General features: G+C 42.2%; 1 protein-coding gene across 1 annotated transcript in view; it reads left to right on the forward strand.

The window, feature by feature from the left end:
• PTCHD1 (patched domain containing 1) overlaps positions 1-23,370 on the forward strand; it is a 68,800-nt gene that overhangs the window by 23,267 nt on the left and 22,163 nt on the right. Inside the window, exon 2 of the mRNA XM_031006127.3 lies at positions 21,285-21,945. Coding sequence (XP_030861987.1) covers positions 21,285-21,945 — 661 coding nt within the window. The remainder of the gene's footprint in view (positions 1-21,284; positions 21,946-23,370) is intronic.

A 23,370-nucleotide genomic window follows, 5' to 3' on the forward strand; every position in this document is an offset into this window, starting at 1 on the left:
TTCCAAGTCTTTGCTGTTGTGAATAGTGCCGCAATAAACATACGGGTGCATGTGTCTTTATAGTAGCATGATTTATAATCCTTTGGGTATATACCCAGTAATGAGATCGCTGGATCAAAAGGGATTTCTACCTCTAGATCCTTGAGGAATTACCACACTGTCTTCCACAATGGTTGAACTAGTTTATACTCCCACCAACAGTGTAAAAGCATTCCCATTTCTCCACATCCTCTCCAGCACCTGTTGTTTTCTGACTTTTTAATGATTGCCATTCTAACTGGTGTGAGATGGTATCTCATTGTGGCTTTGATTTGCATTTGTCTGATGACCAGTGATGATGAGCATTTTTCCATGTGTCTGTTGGCTTCTTTTGAGAGGTGTCTGTTCAAATACTTTGCCCACTTTTTGATGGGGTTGTTTGTTTTTTTCTTGTAAATTTGTTTGAGTTCATTGTAGATTCTGGATATTAGCCCTTTGTCAGATGGGTAAACTGCAAAAATTTTCTCCCATTCTGTAGGTTGCCTGTTCATTCTGATGGTAGTTTCTTTTGCTGTGCAGAAGCTCTTTAGTTTAATTAGATCCCATTTGTCTATTTTGGTTTTTGTTGCCATTGCTTTTGGTGTTTAAGTCATGAAGTCCTTGCCCATACCTGTGTCCTGCGTGGTATTACCTAAGTTTTCCTCAAGGGTTTTTATGGTTTTAGGTCTAACATTTAAGTCTTTAATCCAGCTTGAATTAATTTTTGTATAAGGTGTAAGGAAGGGATCCAGTTTCAGCTTTCTACATATGACTAGCCAGTTTTCCCAGCACCGTTTATAAAATAGGGAATCCTTTCCCCATTTCTTGTTCTTGTCTGGCTTGTCAAAGATCAGATGGTTGTAGATGCGTGGTGTTATTTCTGAGGCATCTGTTCTGTTCCATTGGTCTATACCTCTGTTTTGGTACCAGTACCATGCTGTTTTGGCTACTGTAGCCTTGTAATATAGTTTGAAGTCAGTTAGCGTGATGCCTCCAGCTTTGTTCTTTTGGCTTAGGATTGACTTGGCAATGCAGGCTCTTTTTTGGTTCCATATGAACTTTAAAGTAGTTTTTCCAATTCTGTGAAGAAAGTCATTGGTAGCTTGATGGGGATGGCATTGAATCTATAAATTACCTTGGGCAGTATGGCCATTTTCACGATATTGATTCTTTCTATCTATGAGGATGAAATATTCTTCCATTTGTTTGTGTCCTCTTTTATTTCATTGAGCAGTGGTTTGTAGTTCTCCTTGAGGAGGTCCTTCACATCCCTTGTAAGTTGGATTCCTAGGTGTTTTATTCTCTTTGTAGCAATTGTGAATGGGAGTTCACTCATGATTTGGCTCTCTCTTTGTCTGTTATTAGTATATGGGAATGCTGGTGATTTTTGTACATTGATTTTGTATCCTGAGACTTTGCTGAAGTTGCTTATCAGCTTAAGGAGATTTAGGGCTGAGACGATGGGATTTTATAAATATACAACCATGTCATCTGCAAGCAGGGACAATTTGACTTTCTCTTTTCCTAATTGAATACCCTTTATTTCTTTCTCTTGCCTGATTGCCCTGGCCAGAACTTCCAACACTATGTTGAATAGGAGTGGTGAGACAGGGCATCCCTGTCTTGTGCCAGTTTTCAAAGGGAATGCTTCTAGTTTTTGCCCATTCAGTATGATATTGGCTGTGGGTTTATCATAAATAGCTCTTATTATTTTGAGGTACTTTCCATCAATACCTACTTTATTGAGAGTTTTTAGCATGAAGGGCTGTTGACTTTTGTTGAAGGCCTTTTCTGCATCTATTGAGATAATCATGTGATTTTTGTCGATGGTTCTGTTTATGTGATGCATTACGTTTATTGATTTGCATATGTTGAGCCAGCCTTGCATCCCAGGGATGAAGCCAACTTGATTGTGGTGGATAACCTTTTTGATGTGCTGCTAGATTTGGTTTGCTAGTATTTTACTGAGGATTTTTGCATCAATGTTCATCAGGGATATTTACCTAAATTCTCTTTTTTTGTTGTGTCTCTGCCAGGATTTGGTATCAGGATGATGCTGGCCTCATAAAATGAGTTAGGGAGGATTCCCTCTTTTTCATTGACTGGAATAGTTTCAGAAGGATTGGTACCAGCTCTTCTGTATACCTCTGGTAGAATTTGGCTGTGAATCCCTCTGTTCCTGGACTTTTTTTGGTTGGTAGGCTATTAATCATTGCCTCAGTTTCAGAGCCTGTTATTGGTCTATTCAGGGATTCGACCTCTTCCTGGTTTAGTCTTGGGAGGTTGTATGTGTCCAAGAATTTATCCATTTCTTCTAGATTTTCTAGTTTATTTGTGTAGAGATGTTTATAGTATTCTCTGATGGTAGTTTGTAATTCTGTGGGATCGGTGGTGATATCCCCTTTATCATTTTTTAATGTGTCTACTTGATTCTTCTCTCTTTTCTTCTTTATCAGTCTTGCTAGTGGTCTATCAATTTTGTTGATCTTTTCAAAAAACCAGCTCCTGGATTCATTGATTTTTGGAAGGGTTTTTTTGTGTCTCTATTTCCTTCAGTTGTGCTCTTATCTTAGTTATTTCTTGCCTTCTGCTAGCTTTTGAATGTGTTTGCTCTTGCTACTCCAGTTCTTTTAATTGTGATGTTAGGGTGTCGACTTTACATCTTTCCTGCTTTCTCTTGTGGGCATTTATTGCTATAAATTGCCCTCTACACCCTACTTTAAATGTGTCCCAGACATTCTGGTATGTTGTGTCTTTGTTCTCATTGGTTTCAAAGAACATCTTTATTTCTGCCTTCATTTTGTTATTTACCCGGTAGTCGTTCAAGAGCAAGTTGTTCAGTTTCCCTGTAGTTGTGTGGTTTTGAGTGAGTTTCTTAATCCTGAGTTCTAATTTGATTGCACTGTGGTCTGAGAGACAGTTTGTTGTGATTTCTGTTCTTTTACATTTGCTGAGGAGTGCTTTACTTCCAACTATGTGGTCAGTTTTGGAATAAATGTGGTGTGGTGCTGAGAAGAATGTCTATTCTGTTGATTTGGGGTGGAGAGTTCTGTAGGTGTCTGTTAGGTCTGCTTGGTGCAGAGCTGAGTTCAATTCCTGGATTTCCATGTTAACCTTCTTTCTCATTGATCTGTCTAATATTGACAGTGGGGTGTTAAAGTCTCCCATTATTATTGTGTGGGAGTCTAAGTCTCTTTGTAGGTCTCTAAGCACTTGCCTTATGAATCTGCGTGCTCCTGTATTGGGTGCATATATATTTAGGATAGTTAGTTCTTCTTGTTGAATTGATCCTTTTACTACTATGTAATGGCCTTCTTTGTCTCTTTTGATCTTTGTTGGTTTAAAGTCTGTTTTACCAGAGACTAGGATTGCAACCCCTGCCTTTCTTTGTTTTCCATTTGCTTGGTAGATCTTCCTCCATCCCTTTATTTTGAGCCTATGTGTGTCTCTGCATGTGAGATGGGTCTCCTGAATACAGCACACTGATGGGCCTTGAGTCTTCATCCGATTTGCCAGTCTGTGTCTTTTAATTGGGGCATTTAGCCCATTTACATTTAAGGTTAATATTGTTATGTGTGAATTTGATCCTATCATTATGATGTTAGCTGGTTATTTTGCCCATTAGTTGATGCAGTTTCTTCCTAGCATTGATGGTCTTTACAATTTGGCATGTTTTTGCAGTGGCTGGTACCGTTTGTTCCTTTCCATGTTTAGTGCTTCCTTCAGGAGCTCTTGTAAGGCAGGCCTGGGGGTAACAAAATCTCTCAGCATTTGTTTGTCTGTAAAGGATTTTATTTCTCCTTCACTTATGAAGCTTAGTTTGGCTGGAGATGAAATTCTGGGTTGGAAATTCTCTTCTTTCAGAAAGTTGAATATTGGCCCCCACTCTCTTCTGGCTTGTAGAGTTTCTGCGGAGAGATCCGCTCATAGTCTGATAGCCTTCCCTTTGTGGGTAACCCGACCTTTCTCTCTGGCTGCCCTTAACATTTTTTCCTTCATTTCAACCTTGGAGAATCTGACAATTATGTGTCTTGGGGTTGCTCTTCTTGAGGAGTATCTTTGTGGTGTTCTCTGTATTTCCTGAATTTGAATGTTGTCCTGCCATTCTAGGTTAGGGAAGTTCTCCTGGATAATATCCTGAAGAGTGTTTTCCAACTTGGTTCCATTCTCCCCGTCACTTTCAGGTACACCAATCAAACGTAGATTTGGTCTTTGCACATAGTCCCATATTTCTTGAAGGCTTTGTTCGTTTCTTTTTACTCTTTTTTCTCTAAACATCTCTTCTTGCTTTATTTCATTAATTTGATCTTCAATCACTGATACCCTTTCTTCCATTTGATCAAATTGGCTATTGAACCTTGTACATGCGTCACGTAGTTCTTGTGCCATGGTTTTCAGCTCCATCAGGTCATTTAAGGTCTTCTCTACACTGTTTATTCTAGTTAACCATTCATCTAATCTTTTTTCAAGGTTTTTAGCTTCCTTGCAATGGGTTTGCACATCCTCCTTTAGCTCGGAGAAGTTTGTAATTACCGACCTTCTGAAGTCTACGTCTGTCAGCTCGTCAAAGTTGTTCTCCGTCCAGCTTTGTTCCATTGCGGGCGAGGAGCTGTGATCCTTTGGAGGAGAAGAGGCACTCTGGTTTTTAGAATTTTCAGCTTTTCTGCTCTGGTTTCCCCCCATCTTTGTGGTTTTATCTACCTTTTGTCTTTGATGTTGGTGACCTACAGATGGGGTTTTGGTGTGGATATCCTTTTTGTTGATTTTGATGTTATTCCTTTCTGTTTGTTAGTTTTCCTTCTAACAGTCAGGTCCCTCAGCTGCAGGTCTGTTGGAGTTTGCTGGAGGTCCACTCCAGACCCTGTTTGACTGTACGTATCACCAGTGGAGGCTGCAGAACAGCAAATATTGCAGAACAGCAAATATTGCTGCCTGATCCTTCCTCTGGAAGCTTCATCCCAGAGGAGCACCCACCTGTATGAGGTGTCAGTCGGCCCCCACTGGGTGATGTCTCCCAGTTAGGCTACACGGGTGTCAGGGACTCACGTGAGGAGGCAGTCTGTCCATTCTCAGAGCTCAAACACTGTACTGGGAGAACCACTGCTCTCTTCAGAGCTGTCAGTCAGGTACTTTTAAGTCTGCAGAAGCTGTCTGCTGCCTTTTGTTCAGCTATGCCCTGCCCCCAGAGGTGGAATCTACAGAGGCAACAGGCCTTGCTGAGCTGCGGTGGGCTCCGCCCAGTTTGAGCTTCCAGGGCAGCTTTGTTTACCTGCTCAAGCCTCAGCAGTGGCGGACGCCCATCCCCCTGCCAGGCTGCTACCTCGCAGGTCGATCTCAGACTGCTGTGTTAGCAGTGAGCAAGGCTCCATGGGCATGGGACCTGCCGAACCAGGCGTGAGATATAATCTCCTGGTGTGCCATTTGCTACGACTGTTGAAAAAGCGCAGTATTTGGACGGGAGTGTCCTGATTATCCAGGTACAGTCTTTCATGGCTTCCCTTGGGTAGGAAAGGGAAATCCCCAGACCCCTTGCGCTTCCTGGGTGAGGCGTTGCCCCGCCCTGCTTCGACTCACCCTCTGTGGGCCGCACCCACTGTCCAACCAGTCCCAGTGAGATGAACCAGGTACCTCAGTTGGAAATGCAGAAATCATCTGTCTTCTGCGTCAATCACGCTGTGTGCTGCAGACCAGAGCTGTTCCTATTCGGCCATCTTGGAATGGAAGTCAAGCTATTTTTATTATAGAACTGACTGTTCAACATTTACCAACATACCACTATGTACACCTGAGAGAAGTGAGTGCATATGTCTACCAAAGGCTATGTAAAACAAAGTTTATAGCAGTTTTAATTAAAGAACAACCAAACTGGAAACAACCCAAAGGTCCACCAACAGGAGAATGGAAAAGTAAATTGTGGTATTTTCACACAATGGAATACTACACAGCAAAAATAAATAAAAATAACAGTATTGATAAGCACAACAAGATGGATAAATCTCACAGGCCAGTTAAGTAGAAGATGGCAGACACAGAAGAGTGTATTCTACGTGATTCCATTTTTAGGAAGCTGAAGAATAAGCAAGACTAGCTGAAGTTGATAGAGTCAGAATAGCTTTCCTCTGGGGATAGTGGGGGTATTGACTGGGAAAGGACATGAGAGGGCCCTCTGGGTACTGTAAATATGCTATGTCTTGATCTGAGCAATGTTTATGTGTATCTATATATAAAAATTCATTAAATATGCACTTAACATTTACACATTGTACTGTATATAAATCATACCTTAATTATGAAGAGTGTAGACACACACACACACACACACACACACACACGCACACACACACACACTGTATTCAGTGACCCTGTCAGTAAGGTGGAAGAGTTAGACTACCATCCCAGCAATACAGAACATCCAACAATGGTGAGTACCAGGAAGAAGAAAGGCAGCCTGAATCTTGGCAGACAAATCAGCCCAGTTTTACTGACATCCAACTCTCTGCCATCGTGGGGACTTTCAGCACCTGTACTGGCAGCAATGCCGATGCATGGAGAATTTGTCTCCATCAGCACATACTCCCCAGGCACATCACTGCCTGGGAAGGAATCCAGTGAACACATCAGCTGTCTCTCCCACACACCTACTGCCATAACAGCAGAAATCCAGAAATGTAAAGATAGGGACTTTCATCCAACTTGGGCAATATTCCAGCATTTGCTGTCAACAGAGAACACTGAAGCCTGAGACCTTACCTGTTGAGATGATCCGGAAGGTTGCAAAGAGGCTTCTAACTATGTCTCTAAGCTTTTATTCCAAATAAAGTAAAAGCCAAACAAATGCCTGCTTCCTTTATCATCAGCCAGAAGAAAAATAAGAGATCATGCCATCTCACAGCTCTCCATTCCTGGCAGGATGCAGGTCTAAGCACTTCTTGAAGAGTTACGGTACATTCTCATCAGCAGTATACCCTACACCCAACATGTGATTAGCTTTAAGCCTTAATGAAAAGATTGGACTGTGTCCCAAATGAGGGTGAAATGCAGTTGACAGCATCAGGCCATCTACACTCGTGAACTGGTTTGGGCCACTTGGAGAAATATTTATTGCATACCCACTGTGTTCATCGTCATAAAAATGTGCCTACCATCAAAAGATTGAGTATGAAGAGAAGCTCACAAGATCCTAGCTTTATTCCCTAAGGGTCGAGTGTTGTGTATTCAAATATGGCTGTGTGAAAATAATACAAGACATTGGGGAGTTGGTTTTAGAATGGCTTAGTGTTTTGAGGACACTGGGAAACTCGAATTCCAGAGGCTATGAGAATTATTGGACATTTTCTTAGTTTGTGTTTCAGAAGCCAATCCTGAAACAAGAAATCAAGTAAAGGCAGCTTACTTGGGAGGTGTAGGGCAAACAGAAGGGAGCAGAGGGGAGAGAAAGAAAGAGGAAGGAGCCTAAAAGGGCATATAATTAAGCAGGCCACTTCTGTGGGCAACCAGAGCACAGTCACACTGGGGGAAGCTCTGGGAACCAGCTTAAAACACACTCACCCCAAAGTGATCCCACCCATGGGGAGGGAGCTGGGTATTTATAGGCCAAGTCCCATCTGTCATTGGTTGAGGGATGCTCCTAAGGAGTGTTAATTCCCCAGCACTTCTGGCCTGCCAAGCAGATGGTGAAGTGGGCTCTGTGACAAAGAAGTGTGGGTGCTGGCATTTGAAGTCGGGCAGGTGTGCTCTCAAGAGATAAGGGCTAGAGGATATGAGCAGGGTGCCAACTGCATCTGCTGCAGAGGAACTTAAAGCAATTGGCCAGGAACTTCTCTGCTTGTATAGTCTATGACTGCACTTTAGAAGTGTACATACAGAAAATTGAAAAGCCACACATCAGCTAAATCTACATATCTATAAATCTACAGTTGATAGATGGCACATTAAGACCCGAACCTGGGAAATGCAGCCCAAATGTTTAATCAGTACCATGGAGCTGAAAGTTGTCATCCTGTTCTATTACCTGGCTTATTGCCTTGGCTAAGCTGTCCAGATCTATAAAAAAGTAAAGGCATAAACCTTCTGTCTCCTTCAAGCTAGTATGACCCCCACGGTTCAGACCTTCATTTCATCAGTGAACTAGTTGTTACATTGGTGTCTTATTTTGTCTCCCTGGTTACACTCTTCATCCTTTCCAATGTAGCTACCACACTGGAGGCAGAGTGAACTTCCCAAGACACACTTCTGATCATTTGATCCGCTGATAAAATCTTTGATTGGCTCGCAGTTGCCCACAGGACAAAGTCTGTCTTCCAAGTTCAACTAACAAGGCCTTGTGTGATTGGGACTTTGCCTGCCCCTCTGGCTTTCCTCTCCATTTTCCTACCAGCCTGAATTACTTCCATTTCCCCTGACATCTTTTTTGTGCCTCTGAAACTTTGCCCATGTCTTAGCTTCCACCTGAAATACTCTCAACCAGTTCCACGCCCTGAGCCAAACCTCTGCCCATAATTAACTCTTCCTCCTTCTTGGGTCCTAATTTAGAAGTCAGTTCATCTAGAAATCGTCCTTGATGTCTGCAAGGCCAGTGTGGGTGCCCTTCCCTTAATACTCTGCACTTCTTTTGTCTTAACTCCACAAAGATTTTATAATTGCCTTGTTGCTTGTCTTTATCTCCCACAGTTTGAATTTTCTGTGAGGGCAGAACCATGTTTGTCTTGCTCACATGGCTTGAGGTAAGATTTACTAATAGTAACTAATAAATTTCAATGAATGAGTAAGATCCTCCCTCATCTGACCCCTGTCTCCTTTCCAGCTCTTATTCTATTGCACACTCACCACTGCTACACACATGCTCCTGGTACACACACACACACACACACACACACACACACACCCCTGCATCCCCCTCACATACGCATATGTCCTGGACACCAACATACTAGACTCCCTATACCCCTTTAGCTATTCCTATCATAGCACTGTAACACTCACTGGACTTTGTGGTTCGCTTACGCTAATCAATTCTGAGAATCTGCCTGAAGTCCCTCCACTAAACTCTAAGTTACTTGAGGATAAAGTTATGTCTTAATGTTCTTTATCTCTCCAGGGCTTACGTAATGCCCAGTATGGTGTAGTCCCTTAATATATGTTGAGTAAATGCATCATTGCTATAATTGGTGATGAAGTGCAGAAGACTTTATCAGCATGACTTCTAATTCTCAACAAAGCAAAAAACCTCTGGCCTCCCACCTGCCCAGTGTCTGAGACCCATCAGAGACTTCACATCTGCAAACCTTGAAAATTTTCGTTAGCCAAATTAGCAAGCCATTGTCACCATTAAAGCAAGATAGAATCACCAGAGTGACATCTTTGGACATGAAAGCAATCTTTGCTCCGGGCTGGGCATATCACTTCCAAAAGCCACATGCCAGTGAGACAGCTTAGTAGACGCTATCTGTCAATTTCAGTAGGGCTGGCGTGCTTAGGGAAGGTAGATGAAATGTTCTGAGGGTCCTATGGATGCACTCCACCTCTAAAGTAGCAAGCAAAACCAGGCTGCAGGATAACTGAATCTTGCAAAAACATCCGAGTCTTGACGTGGAAGGAAGTTGCAATAGTGGGAGCATAGGTGTGGTTGGAAGTGGTTACAGACAAGAGGAGTTTTTCCAAATTATTTTCCTGGAGACCTTTATGATGACAGGATAGTGTCACATGCAATATTCTAGGTTCCATCAGCAGCAGTGGGCTACAAACCAAAGGACTGTCACCTCAGGTCGGCTGTGAGGCATAAGCAGATGAAGTTACATCAGTGCTTGCGTCGTCTGAGACATCCAGAGATAGGAAGGGTATACAACCTAGTTTGCCTGTGATAGTCCCATTTTATGCCTATTGTTCCTGTGAAATTAACACTGCCCTCTTGCACTCCCAAAAGTGTTCCAGTTTGGATGATAAATTATATGGTCACACTACCCATCAACAGCATTAACAGGAGGAGCAGAATCTTCAGATAGACATGGATGGTAGGTACACAGAAATTCTTATAATAGTCTCCAGACTTCTGTATTTAAAAAAAAAAAAACTTTTCAAAATAAAAAGAAATACGAAAAACAAATACACTTGAAAAATTCAAACTACCCTATGATTAAGCGTAGCACATAATTATTTCAGACCTCAGTTGCCTACCTAAATTGTTTCTCTGCTCTTATTTTTTTAGATTATAGTTTAACCATATCCATTTGTCTAATGAGATCAGCCATTTGTCTGCAGCATGTAAGCAACAGGACCAAATTCAATGTCATCTGTTTATTTAAGATGTAAATGATATGCATGTAGCACAGTAGCCTTTGGGTACAAATGAAGTATCATTCAATGTCACCAGAGAAATATAAATCAGCAAGAAGGAACAAACACTGAAGGTTTCATCAGCACATCTTTGTTGGGCTCCTTTTATGTGCCAGGCACTACTCTAGGTAGTTGGGATAGGACTGAGTGAAACAGACAAAATCCCTGCCCGCATGAAGCATATATATTCTAGTGTAAAACCCCCTGTGGGGAGAGATGATACCCAAGTCCTATAAGACCCCCAACTTCAATCTGATCTTTTCAGTAAATCCACACACCGCAAGCCCCTTTATACAAATATGTTCTGTAAAGTTTTGTTTTGTTTTTTCTTTTGCCTCGTGTGTTTCTGAGGTCAAGGGGTTATATAAGAAACATACATGGCCGGGTGCGGTGGCTCGCGCCTGTAATCCCAGCACTTTGGGAGACCAGGATGGGTGAATCACCTGATGTCAGGAGTTCGAGACCATCCTGGCCAACATGGTGAAACCCCATCTCTACTAAAAATACAAAAAATTACCCAGACGTGGTGGTGAGCAACTGTAATTCCAGCTACTCGGGAGGCTGAGGCAGGAGAATCGCTTGAACCCAGGAGGCAGAGGTTGCAGTGAGTCGAGATCATGCCATTGCACCGCAGCCTGGGCAACAAAAGCAAAAATACTCCGTCTCAAAAGAGAAAAAAAAAGACACATACATGATGCAAAAGATGCTATTTTGACTGATGAAAGTCTTCTCTCTTTTCACATCTGTTTTCTTCATCTCCAGCTGTTTGCGCATGCTTGTCATTGGTGATGGGCTTGTGGCTTCTTTCTGAGGTTTCTGTTGTAAATATCTGGCATTCACTGGGTTTTACTGTTTAGTACTGGTCGGAGTCTTGTTGCTTTTCTAGACTGCTTTGTCATGTTTGACCCCCGACTTTGCTGCCTCATCACCGTCTCCTGCTGTGAGTTGACCACATTTAAGCCTAATACCAGAAAGCAAATTTATCAATATCCAAATGTCCAAAGCACAGAGATTAGGGGATAAAGTCTTTACTTTTCCAGAAGAACTCTCATTAGGGGACAATTTTCTGAGCCCAGGATTTAAATCTGGGCTGATCCACTTACTAAATTTGTGGCCATGGACAAGTTATTTAAGCTCCTAGAGGCTCAGCTTCCTCACCCGCAGATGGAGGGGTAATATCTACCTCCCTGATTTGCTGTGAGGGTTAAATAAGATGACAGATTGTAGCATTCTTTGCACAATGTCCGGCACTTAGCAAGCACTTAGTACCTTTTAGTTTCCTTCTTTTACCCCCACCATCTTTTCCTGCCTAGACTGGATTCCTTTAATTGATGTGCACAGCTATCGAACTAGAGAGCTAACCTGCAGATGATGGGACAATTTTCAAACTTGGAGCTTATACTGGGATTAAGGAGTGCCAACTTTAAACACATACTACTCAGCTGCTCTCTTCAAATATTTGTACTGATCCATGCTTCTAACCCCATTTACCCCTTAGTCTTTCAGCAAAGATGAGAGCAAAAGTCGGTCACCTTTACATTTCATTGAATATACTTTTCAAGAAATATGGAGGAAGCTTCACTATTTAAAGGAAAAGAAAGTTGAAGTAGACAAGACACAACAGAAGATAGAAATGGGGTTTTCTGTTTGTTCATTTTGTCTTTGCTATCAGACATTTACTGAGTACCACCTGTGTGTCAGAGACTGTACAGAGCAATTTACATTCAATTTCTGATTTATCCTTCAACAGTCCTAATGAGATGGGTACTATTATTGGCCCCATTTTACAGATGAATAAGCTGAGGCAAGGGATAGCCATTACATAATAGCTTAGTGTCCAGGATCACACATCTCCTTAGTGCCAAAGCTGGGATTTGAGCCTAGGCAGTCTGACTCCATCATGCCAAACTATGCCACCAACATCAGTACCTCCCAGAAGGGTCGAGGCCTTTGCAAGCCGAGTCATAGAAACTATCATAGTTTGACCTTTTGCCCTGTGAGACCTCTTTTCAGATCAGGAAAGGGAGGGCAGTGGCTGAAATGCTCCTGTGATTTTTAAGGGCAGTAGCTTTGTATGAGAACCTTGAGAACAGAGAAGAATTATTGTCAGGAAAAAATGCACTGGTCCTATAATACGTTCTTTTATGAATTACAAGTACTCATCCTTGGTAAGGCTTATGGTCCATCATTAAGGAGAGCTGTTACCATATCATTAGGTGGAACTTTCTTCTTATTTTTTCTTTCATCAGCCATAATTTCCATTGTTCTCAAGTTCAGTGCCCATTAGAAACATAGCAAATCCTTTCAAGGAAAAAATATTGCCAAAGAGCTCATCTGATGAAGACATTTATATATTTTTTGATTTAACAGTATTATTATTCAGTTTCAAATATCTTGGGGATGTGGGTTATATGGCATTTTGATTTTTTTCATAAGTTAAAACTACTAAAATTGTGAATTCCAGTCGCATATAGGGACTCATGCCCACAATGTGTGCAGCCCTGTTTTTGCTTGTGGAAAAGGGAATGAGAAGATTTCTGAGATCCTTCCTAGCCCAAAACTGTTGTCTTTTTTCTAAAATCCTGCCCTGATACCACCAAACTGTCTCTTGGAAACCAAACAAAATTGTCTGATAGCCCCCTCAGGAAGCTCAGGTTCTGACAGGACTCTTGGGGAGGAGGAGAGGCAGGAGGGGAAAGAACAAACACTGACGAAAGCTCAGTTAGGTGACTCACATAAAATTGCCGCTATTGAACTACTTTTCAACCTATAGAAATGGCAATTTCATATGGTTTAACCTAATACTAAATGCCAGGCCAGACGACCTTTTATAGGTTATCATAATGACTTTATGAGGTAAGGATTATTCCCATAATTCAGATAACAAAACTGAATTAAAAACCTAAATTCACTGTCTTAGTTGGACCTCCCCCAGAAGCTAACCTGGAGTCAAGCACTTCATGAGAGTAGAATATTTGGAAGATAATCCCAGGAAGCAGTCAGAAGAGAACAGCATCATGAGGCAGGGAAGAAAAGCCGTCGGCTATGGAGGCATTGTCAAGCCAGCTACTCTGTGGGCAACTGGAGTTTAATCCTGCTGGGGAACTCTGGGAAACAGTGAGGAACACATGTTGCAGGATTATCCCATTTAGGAGGACATGTGAGCTGGGCTGTTCATACACAGACTGTCTTTAGTCATAGGTCCAGCCTGCTTAGAATTGAGATAGTATGTTAGTGCCCCAGTATTTCCACATCAGGCTGGAAATAGGTATGATATGTGCACTGAAGTGGTAAGGATGAGGGGATATGCGCAGGGCCCAGCTGTGTTATGAACAGAGGCAGGATTTGAACTTGTGGCATTCTAACCTCATAACCCATGACCCTCCCACAAAAGCACAAGATATTGTCAAGTCGGGAAGGATTAGGGGCTCCAGGACTCAATTGTAGATTACGTTTGGACGGCTGTAAGACCACTCACCAGAGGAGCTAGCATCCATGCTTCCTGCTGTATAATAATACAATTGTATTTGTGTAGCTCTCAAAAGTTGACAAAATGCATGCACACTCATCATCTCATTTGGCTTTCATCATGCCCATGATGAGACAAACTAAAGTCCCTTTACTCATGAGATTATTATATTCATGTGTTTACTTCACAATTGTTATGTGTTCCAGGCACTGTTCTAGTTAATGGAAATGTAGAGGTGGACCAAACAGAAACACATTCTGGCATGACAGAATTCATATTTCAATGGGGGCAGCAGAATAAAAACAGAGATAATGATAATGTCATGTCATGATGGTACCATGAAAAAATTAAAACAAGAAATGATGGTGATGGGCAAACATACTAGTTTTTTTTTTTTTTTTTTAACATTAAGGGTGAGCTCAGGAAAGATGATTGCATTTAAGCAGGGAAGTAAAGGCAGTGAGAACAGAAGTTTTGTAAGTGTCTGGAAGAAGAATGTCCCAGGCAGAATCAAGAGCAAGACGAGCACTGCAATGTGAGAATAGCGAGATGGGAGTCCAGAGAGGTCAGCAAGGAGAATGTTTCATGTTAGGGGCCAAAGTCAATGCTCTGAGCATGATGAGGAACTCTAGGGGAATTTAAAGCAGGGAAGTGACGTGTTTTCATAGGTCCATTGTTTTGTTTATCTCTAAGTCGTGGTCAGCAAGACCCAGAACCAGGACTAAAATTGAAGCCTTCTGACTCCTGATACAGTGCTCCTCCCATTCAGGTCCATGGTTGGTCATTCTCTAGACCTGAATGTCCTTGGCATCCTGTTTTTCCTGTTCCTTGCATGGTTATTTGTGGTCTGCTAATCAAATCTTGTAACAGCTGTTGCCTGTTCCCAAGCCCAAACATTTGGTTCCTTGGGACTTCCCTTTGCCATTTGTCCAGCCAATCAGCTTTAACATTCTCCTGTTTCTGTGAGCATCGGGTCCTCTTAGAGCTATCCAACAAAACTCTTCACCCACAAGCTAGCTCAACTACAGTTTAAGCTTGACCATGAAACTCAAGTGAGGATTTAGGGAATTTAAAAATAGCCACTCTATCAGCCACTCTAAACACTCTAATCAGAAAGTTCAACTTTACAGACTGCCAAGTATCTTCATAATATGAAGGATTTTTTCACAAATCAAGACCAAGTGAAATTTTCTCCCAGACTACGGGAATAAAGAGATTGTTGAACCTGTGGTTCACTGTACTGACTGTCTTATCCATACCAGTGTGGAATCAGGCAGAAGTTGCAGTGAGATACTGCAATTGCATTTTCCTTCACCATCACTATTTTTTGTTTCTAAAATCTCAGATTTCTCTGCTTCAAATCTAAAGCTGCCTTGTTTTTTCAGCCAAGCCTGCAAAGACAAACTCAGCTTGTTTGGAGAGTTACAATAAGGGCTGTCTTGGCTGCTTTTCAGTGTCAGTACCCGCAATAAGAGTGTTCACCACCTCGTAGAGTAAGGAGCAAAACAGAACTATTCAACTCTCCCAGACCTGCACTAGCATTGCATTACTGACAGAGGTAACCATTTGTCTTTTGTCACTGGAGCAGGTGAGCATGGCACCAGGCACACATGTGCAGAGGAAGTGTGTGGATAGATAGTCACTTGTTTGGCTATATCCACAGCTTAAATTTGGTGTCCTCTGGAAATGTAATATTTCAAAGGCAGGATGATATTTCTGTTCACTTATTAAGGGATGACTAACTTGCTTTTGGCTGCACTACAAATGAATCACGGTAACAATCCCTAACTTGCGACTTCTGGTGTTCTGATGTAATGCATTTCTATTAAAAGAAGAGGAAAGAGAGTGGGTGAGAGTGAGATCATGCAAAGACAGAACATAACACCAAGGGAGCTAGCGTAATTTATGAACTGCTGCAGCCAGATCCATCCACTTCAAGGTGTTTTCTTGCGTCCTGAGTGAGGATACCTTGCCAGTTAGCACCTACCCATTTACAGTTGCAGAATATAGACCCAGATCAAGACATGTAGTTTGGAGGGATTCAGTGAAGGGAACATTTCATTTAGGGGTGAAAAACAGATATTCCTTGAAAGCATTTTTAAGCACTTTTGATTGTGTCACTTGGAAGGTAATATTTGGGGACGGATGATACAGGTTAAGAAGTCAAATCATAATCTTCCTTTTTACATTTTTTTAATGTATGCAGCTTATTTGGGAGTAGAAGAAGTGGGAAGGGGGTGGAAACGTGAGACAAGGAAGGGAAGACAGCCTATAAAGGGGGCGTCATCAGGCTAACTCCCACTGGAGGTGACTGGAGCTCCATGCTGCTGCGACATGGGGAACCCATACGAACTCCGAGTCTTCCCTCACAGATGAGATTGCTTGGGGACTGTTTGAGGCTGACCCCAGAGCATGTTAATTGCCCTGCATGGGCAGAGTGGCCTTCCTCCTTCCCTCCTCCCTTTTCAACAAGAAACAAATACAAAAAAAAAAAAAAAAAAACCCCAAAACCCTGCAAGGTATTGTATAAGATCCTCTAAACCCACAGGTATTTTTCCTGTGTTAATCACCACTCAGGAGCAGATACATCCTTCCTCCCTTCTGTACTGTCCTCTGCAAAGTGTCCCTGCTGTCTTCTGAGGAAGATCTAAGTGTGCCAAGGAGAGGCAGAGAGGAAATTAGACTCTGGCCTGTCGTGACCAAGCAGCCCACACTGGCTTTGTCCCAGGATCTGGCAGAAGGGGATTATAAGAGCCAACGCCTCCCCAGAATGGGAAATCACTCAGAGAGGGAAATCTTTTTTTTTTTTTTTTTTTTTCCAGTAAACCTACATTCTTTACCCTGTTTTCCTTCTGGGTTTCATCTATCAGATCGGATTGCCCTGAAAAAGAACTTCAGTGTGTCAGAAAAGCATACCTCAAGTAGCTGTAATAATGTTCAATTTGATATTTATTAAGTTAACTTTCTCTCACCTGGTGTCTCATTATGTAGTTTGTGGATATCACTCATCTTAGAATTATGTAGTGTTAAAACTGGAAGGGCCTGTCCTTAAATATGAGCTAGACCAACACCCTTTTTTACTGATAAATATGAGACCTGAAGTTTCAGACTTAAAGAAGCAGAGTGGGATTCCTGAAGTTTCTGACACTCTTAAGGTAGGTAGTGGAAGCCACACTAGAAGCCAAAACTTTTTATTACTGGATTCCGTTGTGCCCCAGGACCATTTTTCTTAAGAAGCCTGTCTTTGAAAAGTTTTATTTAGCAACACCAGAGGCTGGATGGAGATTAAGAAAAATCGTTAAACTCTAAACCCATCCCCTTCGTTACCTGTTAATACTGCCATGTAATGTTGCTGCTGTCTGAACATGAGTTTAGCTGTTTGGATTATTTCTGGTCTCTCTTATTGGACCCCAGATCTCCAATTGCGGCCATCCCATAGCTCAGTCATATCCACTGCCAGTCACTTGAAGCAGGTGGGCTGACAGTTCTTTATCCACCCCCAAGCTGTCTTCATGCTCACTGCTGAATTTGTTGGTCTATGCTAAGTGTCCTGCTGTGGAGTAAGACTTGAGAATCAGGTCTGCCCTTATTTACTGGCTCATCTTAGGTAAGTGATTGAAAGTCTCTAGGCCTCAGTTGCACCAGCTATAAAATGAGGATAATAGTATCGCCATTGCCACAGCGTCTGTTTTAAATACATTTTTTAACTGTATAGAAAGCACTTAGAAAACTAATTACTATTATCATTATCATTCTTAACCTGAAGAATGATGAGAGCAAAGAAGCTAATAATTTACGTGATGTGTTCAGAGCCTTAAAACTAATCTCAATCTAACATTCAGTTTTGGCCTCTTTGGCAGCAAATACAATAATAATAAAAAATGTTGTTATTGAAATTGACACTGGTTCGGGCTTTACTAGTACAAAGCACTTGGCGTTGTTTACTGTTAGGATTTTCCCTTTGTTTTGGACACTGCATCTCGTGATTTTTTCCACGCGCGAGTGCAAGCACGCTAAATTCAGGAAAATTATCCTATTATTGACAGCATAGTAGATTTGATGAGTACCTATTGAATGTGTGTTGAATGACTAATCTAGAATCTACACATAGTTATAGAAACATGGATTATATGTTATTTCACACGACAGATTTAGACCACATTAAGGGTCAGGACAATTAGTTTGTGTCATTTTTTCCTTCGTTTTCTTTTCTGAGAAGAGTCTCTCTTACCTAGTTCAATAACAAGCTTATATGGATCACAGTTGTCCATTTTGTGGTTTATCTGAAGCATAGCTTCAAACGCTGGCTTTCTTTTCCTTCTGTGAATATATCTGGTACTACAGTTTAGAACATCCACTCATGTTTCTACTGCCTTGAATGGGGTTCTTTTAGGAAAGTAAATCAGGACACTCTAAAACTCGGTATAGGTAGATGTTCAGGTAGCATGCGCAGTATATCTGCCCATGGCTATGTGGATTTCCAAGAGTGGATTGTGTCTGTGCTTATGTGTATTCATAAGCACCAAAGATCAGAACTGAGCCACTGCAGAAGTCATAGAAGGGAGTCTCAACTCCTTATTATAACTCTTATTATCCTCTCACCTCTTATTCCACAGTAGAATCCTACAGATTCCCCCTGCTAGGTGGGTGGCCTCAGCCAACACCCTCTCTCTGGCTGCTTTGTCACTCTGCAGAACTCTGCCACTCAGAAGCAAGAGTGACATGTTCTACCCAACACTCTATCAGAAAGTCAAGGCAGTTGCATCTTACAGCAGCTCTGGAACTGAGTTAAGAAACCTTCCCTCTCAAACTTCATTAAGGTTCTCATTTTCCAAGATTCCCTCCTATGGTCTTGTAGTACGCGGGTTAACATGGTGTCTGTTTTCTTCGATGTATGGTCCTGGGGTCATAGCAGTAGACCTGCACAGTTGGAAGATCACTAAATAGTTTACAACTCCCCACCCAGCAGGGCATGGTCGTCATAGAGAATGGATGGAAAATATCCCCTTACTGTAATTGGGTTCAGCCCTGTGGCTTAACACCATCTTATTTGGCAATCTTTTTCTCTTGACATATTTAGTAATCACTTTAAGGGAGATTTATTACACTGCTCATGGGAACAAACAATGCACTAAATATTACACTTAGGCATGCTTTCAATACCACTCCTTTTCTAGCGTATTCTGAATCTTTTCCCAAAGTCTTTCTTCAGTGCTTATCAAAACTCTCTGTCTTTAAATTCCTCTAAGTTCTTCTTTCTTCCAAAATAACCTTTTATAATTTGAAATATTTTGTAACTAGGAGTTCTTTTAATCAAAATTCACTGGGCCATGCTTAGAGAAGAATTGATAAAAACACACTTTCACAGCTTAAAATCATTGAAGACATTTTGCTCACCATTAATCCCAAAGCATCAAAACAAACATTTAGCATATGATGAGGCTGTGAAAATAGCCTCCTAGGGGTGGGTGGGTGGGGGTGTGTGTGTGTGTGTGTGTGTGTGTTTACATATTTATATAAAGGAATTCAAATTATTTCAGCCAAACATAATACAATGAAATGTTTTCTGATCCTGTGGGTTGGTACCCATAAGAGATGTGGGGCAAGGGGCCACTGAGAATTAGGATTCTCCACTCATGCTCTGTGCTAATGAAAGCACTTTGACAGCTAGTGCCCCTCAGACATTGTTTTAAAAGCATAATATCCCATTCATCCAGGCACATGCACAGCAAAATGTCTTAACAGATAGTCTATTTAGCACAGATTTGAGAGAAAATATATCAGGATCATGGAGAAGGTAATGAGTTGTAGTGGCACAGCTACAGTATAACAACTCTGTGCATGCTAACTTCTAGCTTCTTTACAGATGAAATGTCCTTCATTCATCAGATATGTCATAATGGCTATCTATACTCTTGAGAGACTCCACTCAGTGCTAAGCACAGTCGTAGATGTACTAGTTTACTTAACAGTCAACTACATGTCTGTCACTGGCCTCATTTTGCACACGGGCCACATTTTATACAGAGAAAGCAAAGCCACCATGAGGATAAGCTACTGGTGAGTCAAAACAGTTAAACTAAGGACCTGTGTAGCTACCACTGAAACAGTAACATGATATGCCATTTGCAAAAAGACAGTGATGAGCCCCGCCATTCCTCCTACCTACATGGCCTCCCTGAGCCCCTGTTTTCTTATCTGTAAAGTGACTTGTTGAGAGAATTTAAGGTGTGAAGCCCTGACACGTGGTAGTAGCTCATTTAACTCCCTTACTCCCACCACACCCCTCGACTACCTTGTTTTCTTATCTTAGACGGTAGATTACACATACTCGTACATATCTGAAATTGACCATTTGTGGCTTTTAGGAGTGGGGCAGTAAAAGCATAAATTCAGAAATTAGTTGCTAACAAGAACCTTAGGTATTCAGATGGCTAGAGGTGTATGGTGAGGGGCCAAGAGCACAGGTTCTGGAGCCAGACTGCCTGGTATAGCCCAGCTCTCCCTCTTACTATCTGTGTGACATTGGGCAAGTGACTTGGCTTCTCTGTATTTCCTCATCTGTAAAATGAAGCTAGTACTTTGTAATTTGCTGCAAGGATTAAATGAGTTTACCTGTATAAGGAGCCTAGAATTGTGCCTGGCATGTAGTAGGGGCAGTTAAATTAGTGCTTGTATTCTCATGCATATTTTGATGACAAGCATTCAGTACCTGGGCACAGCAAATTCAGTATAGAGCAAGGTGTGTAGAATAAATCCCATTGTTCTCCTTTAGCATGATTCCCATATATCCCAGCCAGGCTCTTACAGTTATAGCTCCCTTCCCATACATGTAGGCAAGGAAAGCCAGAGAAAACAAGGACCCTCAAGGTAAACCTCTTGTCTTACATGGTAGAGAGAGACTTAATTGGATGAAGAGATCATTTAGTTGCCCTGCAAATCGGCATCAAAGGACGAGCCAGCAGAGGATCTCTGCATTTGGAATTGCACCTTAGTTCACGTTTTATGTTACATTTTCAACAGGGAAACTGAACAGGGGACCTATATAAGACTTCCCAACAGTATAGACCAATTGGGTCACAAAGAAAGAACACGTGGAAAGAATACTGGTACTTTAATGCAGCATTTCTCAAACGTCAGCTGTTATCAGAATTCTTAAGAGGGCTTGTGAAAACCCAGATTCCTGGGCTCCACCCCAGAAATTCTGATTTACCAGGTCTGGGATGGTGCCTAAGAATTTTCATTTCTGACAAGCTCCCAGGTTATGCTGCTGCTGTTGTTGTAGGGGCCACATTGCGAGAACCACTGGTCAAATGTGTGTTTCACATTCCTACTACCTATTTCTGATCTAGGTTTATAACATTTGATTTGAACTGTTTAGCTTAGAGACGGAATGTCCACCCTCTCCAAAAAATAAAAATAGAAATATTTGATTAATAAATGCTGTCATTTTTTTTCCCCACAGTTGCATGCTGCTGTCACCAAGATCCAGGTTCCAAGGCCTGGTTTTAATTACACGTTTGCCCATATATGTATCCTGAATAATGATAAGACTTGCATCGTGGATGACATAGTGCACGTCCTGGAAGAGCTAAAGAATGCTCGGGCCACCAATCGGACCAATTTTGCTATCACATACCCAATCACTCACTTAAAGGACGGGAGGGCTGTGTACAATGGGCACCAGCTTGGGGGCGTCACTGTGCACAGCAAAGACCGGGTGAAATCTGCAGAGGCCATCCAGCTCACCTACTACCTGCAGTCAATCAACAGTCTCAATGATATGGTGGCTGAGAGGTGGGAGTCCAGCTTCTGCGATACTGTCAGACTGTTTCAGAAATCCAACAGCAAAGTCAAAATGTACCCTTACACGTCCTCCTCACTGAGGGAAGATTTCCAGAAGACCAGCCGCGTATCAGAACGTTACCTGGTCACCAGCCTGATTCTGGTGGTTACCATGGCCATCCTGTGCTGCTCTATGCAGGACTGCGTCCGCAGCAAACCCTGGCTAGGCCTGCTCGGATTGGTGACCATAAGCCTGGCCACTCTCACTGCAGCCGGGATCATCAATCTTACTGGTGGGAAATATAATTCCACCTTCCTGGGAGTCCCTTTCGTCATGCTAGGTAATTACTACTCTTCTTTCTTCTGTTTCCTCCTGCTGGTGGTGTTGACTAGGTTCCTAAAAGGCCAGGAGTAGCCTTCTGACAACTTTGTTTCATTTAATAGTATCTTCATTTTGCCCGAAAGTCCTGGGACCCACTCTATAAAGTGCTGGTAATCAGCAAAAAACAACCTAATCTGGTAAATGTGCCAGAAGTTCAAAGTCCTGGGTTCTAGCGCTGACTCTCCATTGAGCAGCCATGTGGTGTCTAGCAGGTATTAATCTTCTCTGTGTCCCAGTGTCTTAGGTTGGGCTTCCCCATAAGCAGGGCCCTGAGAAAAAGATTTGGATACAAGTAGTGTATTTGGGAGGTGAGCCCAGGAAGCACCAGTATGGGAGTGAGGAAGTGGAAGTTGAAGGCACTTCAGTTGAAGGCAGGCAGTTGAAGGTATGTTAATGAGCCCAAGGTATATTGCATTCTGCCGGTTGCTGTGGGCACCTGTGGTTCAGCCCCACTGGGGACCTTTGGGAGACCTTGTGAAACACACCTCAGAGAGGTCCTCCCCCGGGGTGAGGAATTTGGGCTATTTTCCCACAGACCCTTTGTGATTCATGGAGGGCTGCTCCCCAGGCCAGTTAACTGCCAGCACTTCCCAGGGAAGTGCTCCTGCAGCACACTCCTGCAGCCAGAGAAATCCTTCAGGTGACTTTGTAGTTATAAGCCTTCAGCAAGCTCAAGAATGGGGAATGGGAGGGCATGTTGGGTTGGCACTGAGTGACTGCTACTCTCAGTTTCCCCACCTTATGAATAGAGTGGATGTGAGCATCACTCAAAAGGACATGATAAATGTATAAGAACTTTGAAAGTGACATGTGAGATACCAGTAGGAAGTAACGTTTTCTCCTATTCTTACTATGAACTCAGGAGAATATTTTAAAGCGATGCTGATGGTGACAGCGTGCTTCCAGTGTGTCCACTCAGGGGGCTGCTGGAACTCCCTGATAGAGATTAATGGTCAAAACAAAACCATAGTGGCCATAACATCGGTTGCCCTGTCCATCTGTTATCGAAAATGGCATGCCCAGCAAGCCTGATGGCAGGGTTCTTGCGGGCCAAGGATTCAAGAGGTTCACTTTCCCCCTTTTCTATGGCAGCTTCTCATCAATTCCTTTAACAAAATTAAAATGTCATTCGAAATCAGATACTAACATGACAAATGAAGTGGCATTTTTTTGTTAACTAAGAAATAACCACTGTTGAGGTCATTAGTGTGCCTTATGCCCTGTTTTAGAGTAGTAGAAAAGAATTTCCTCAGGAAATCTCCGCTGTGTTGTGGGCACATGATAAGCAGGGCTGGTGGGGCTGCAAAGCCACAGAATTACATTCTGCCCTCGATTCTCTGTGGCCTGAGGAATTGAAACCCAGTCAATAAACATATACTAGTAG

Source organism: Gorilla gorilla, chromosome X, assembly GCF_029281585.2.
Source record: "Gorilla gorilla gorilla isolate KB3781 chromosome X, NHGRI_mGorGor1-v2.1_pri, whole genome shotgun sequence".
Classification (NCBI taxonomy): Eukaryota; Metazoa; Chordata; class Mammalia; order Primates; family Hominidae; genus Gorilla; species Gorilla gorilla.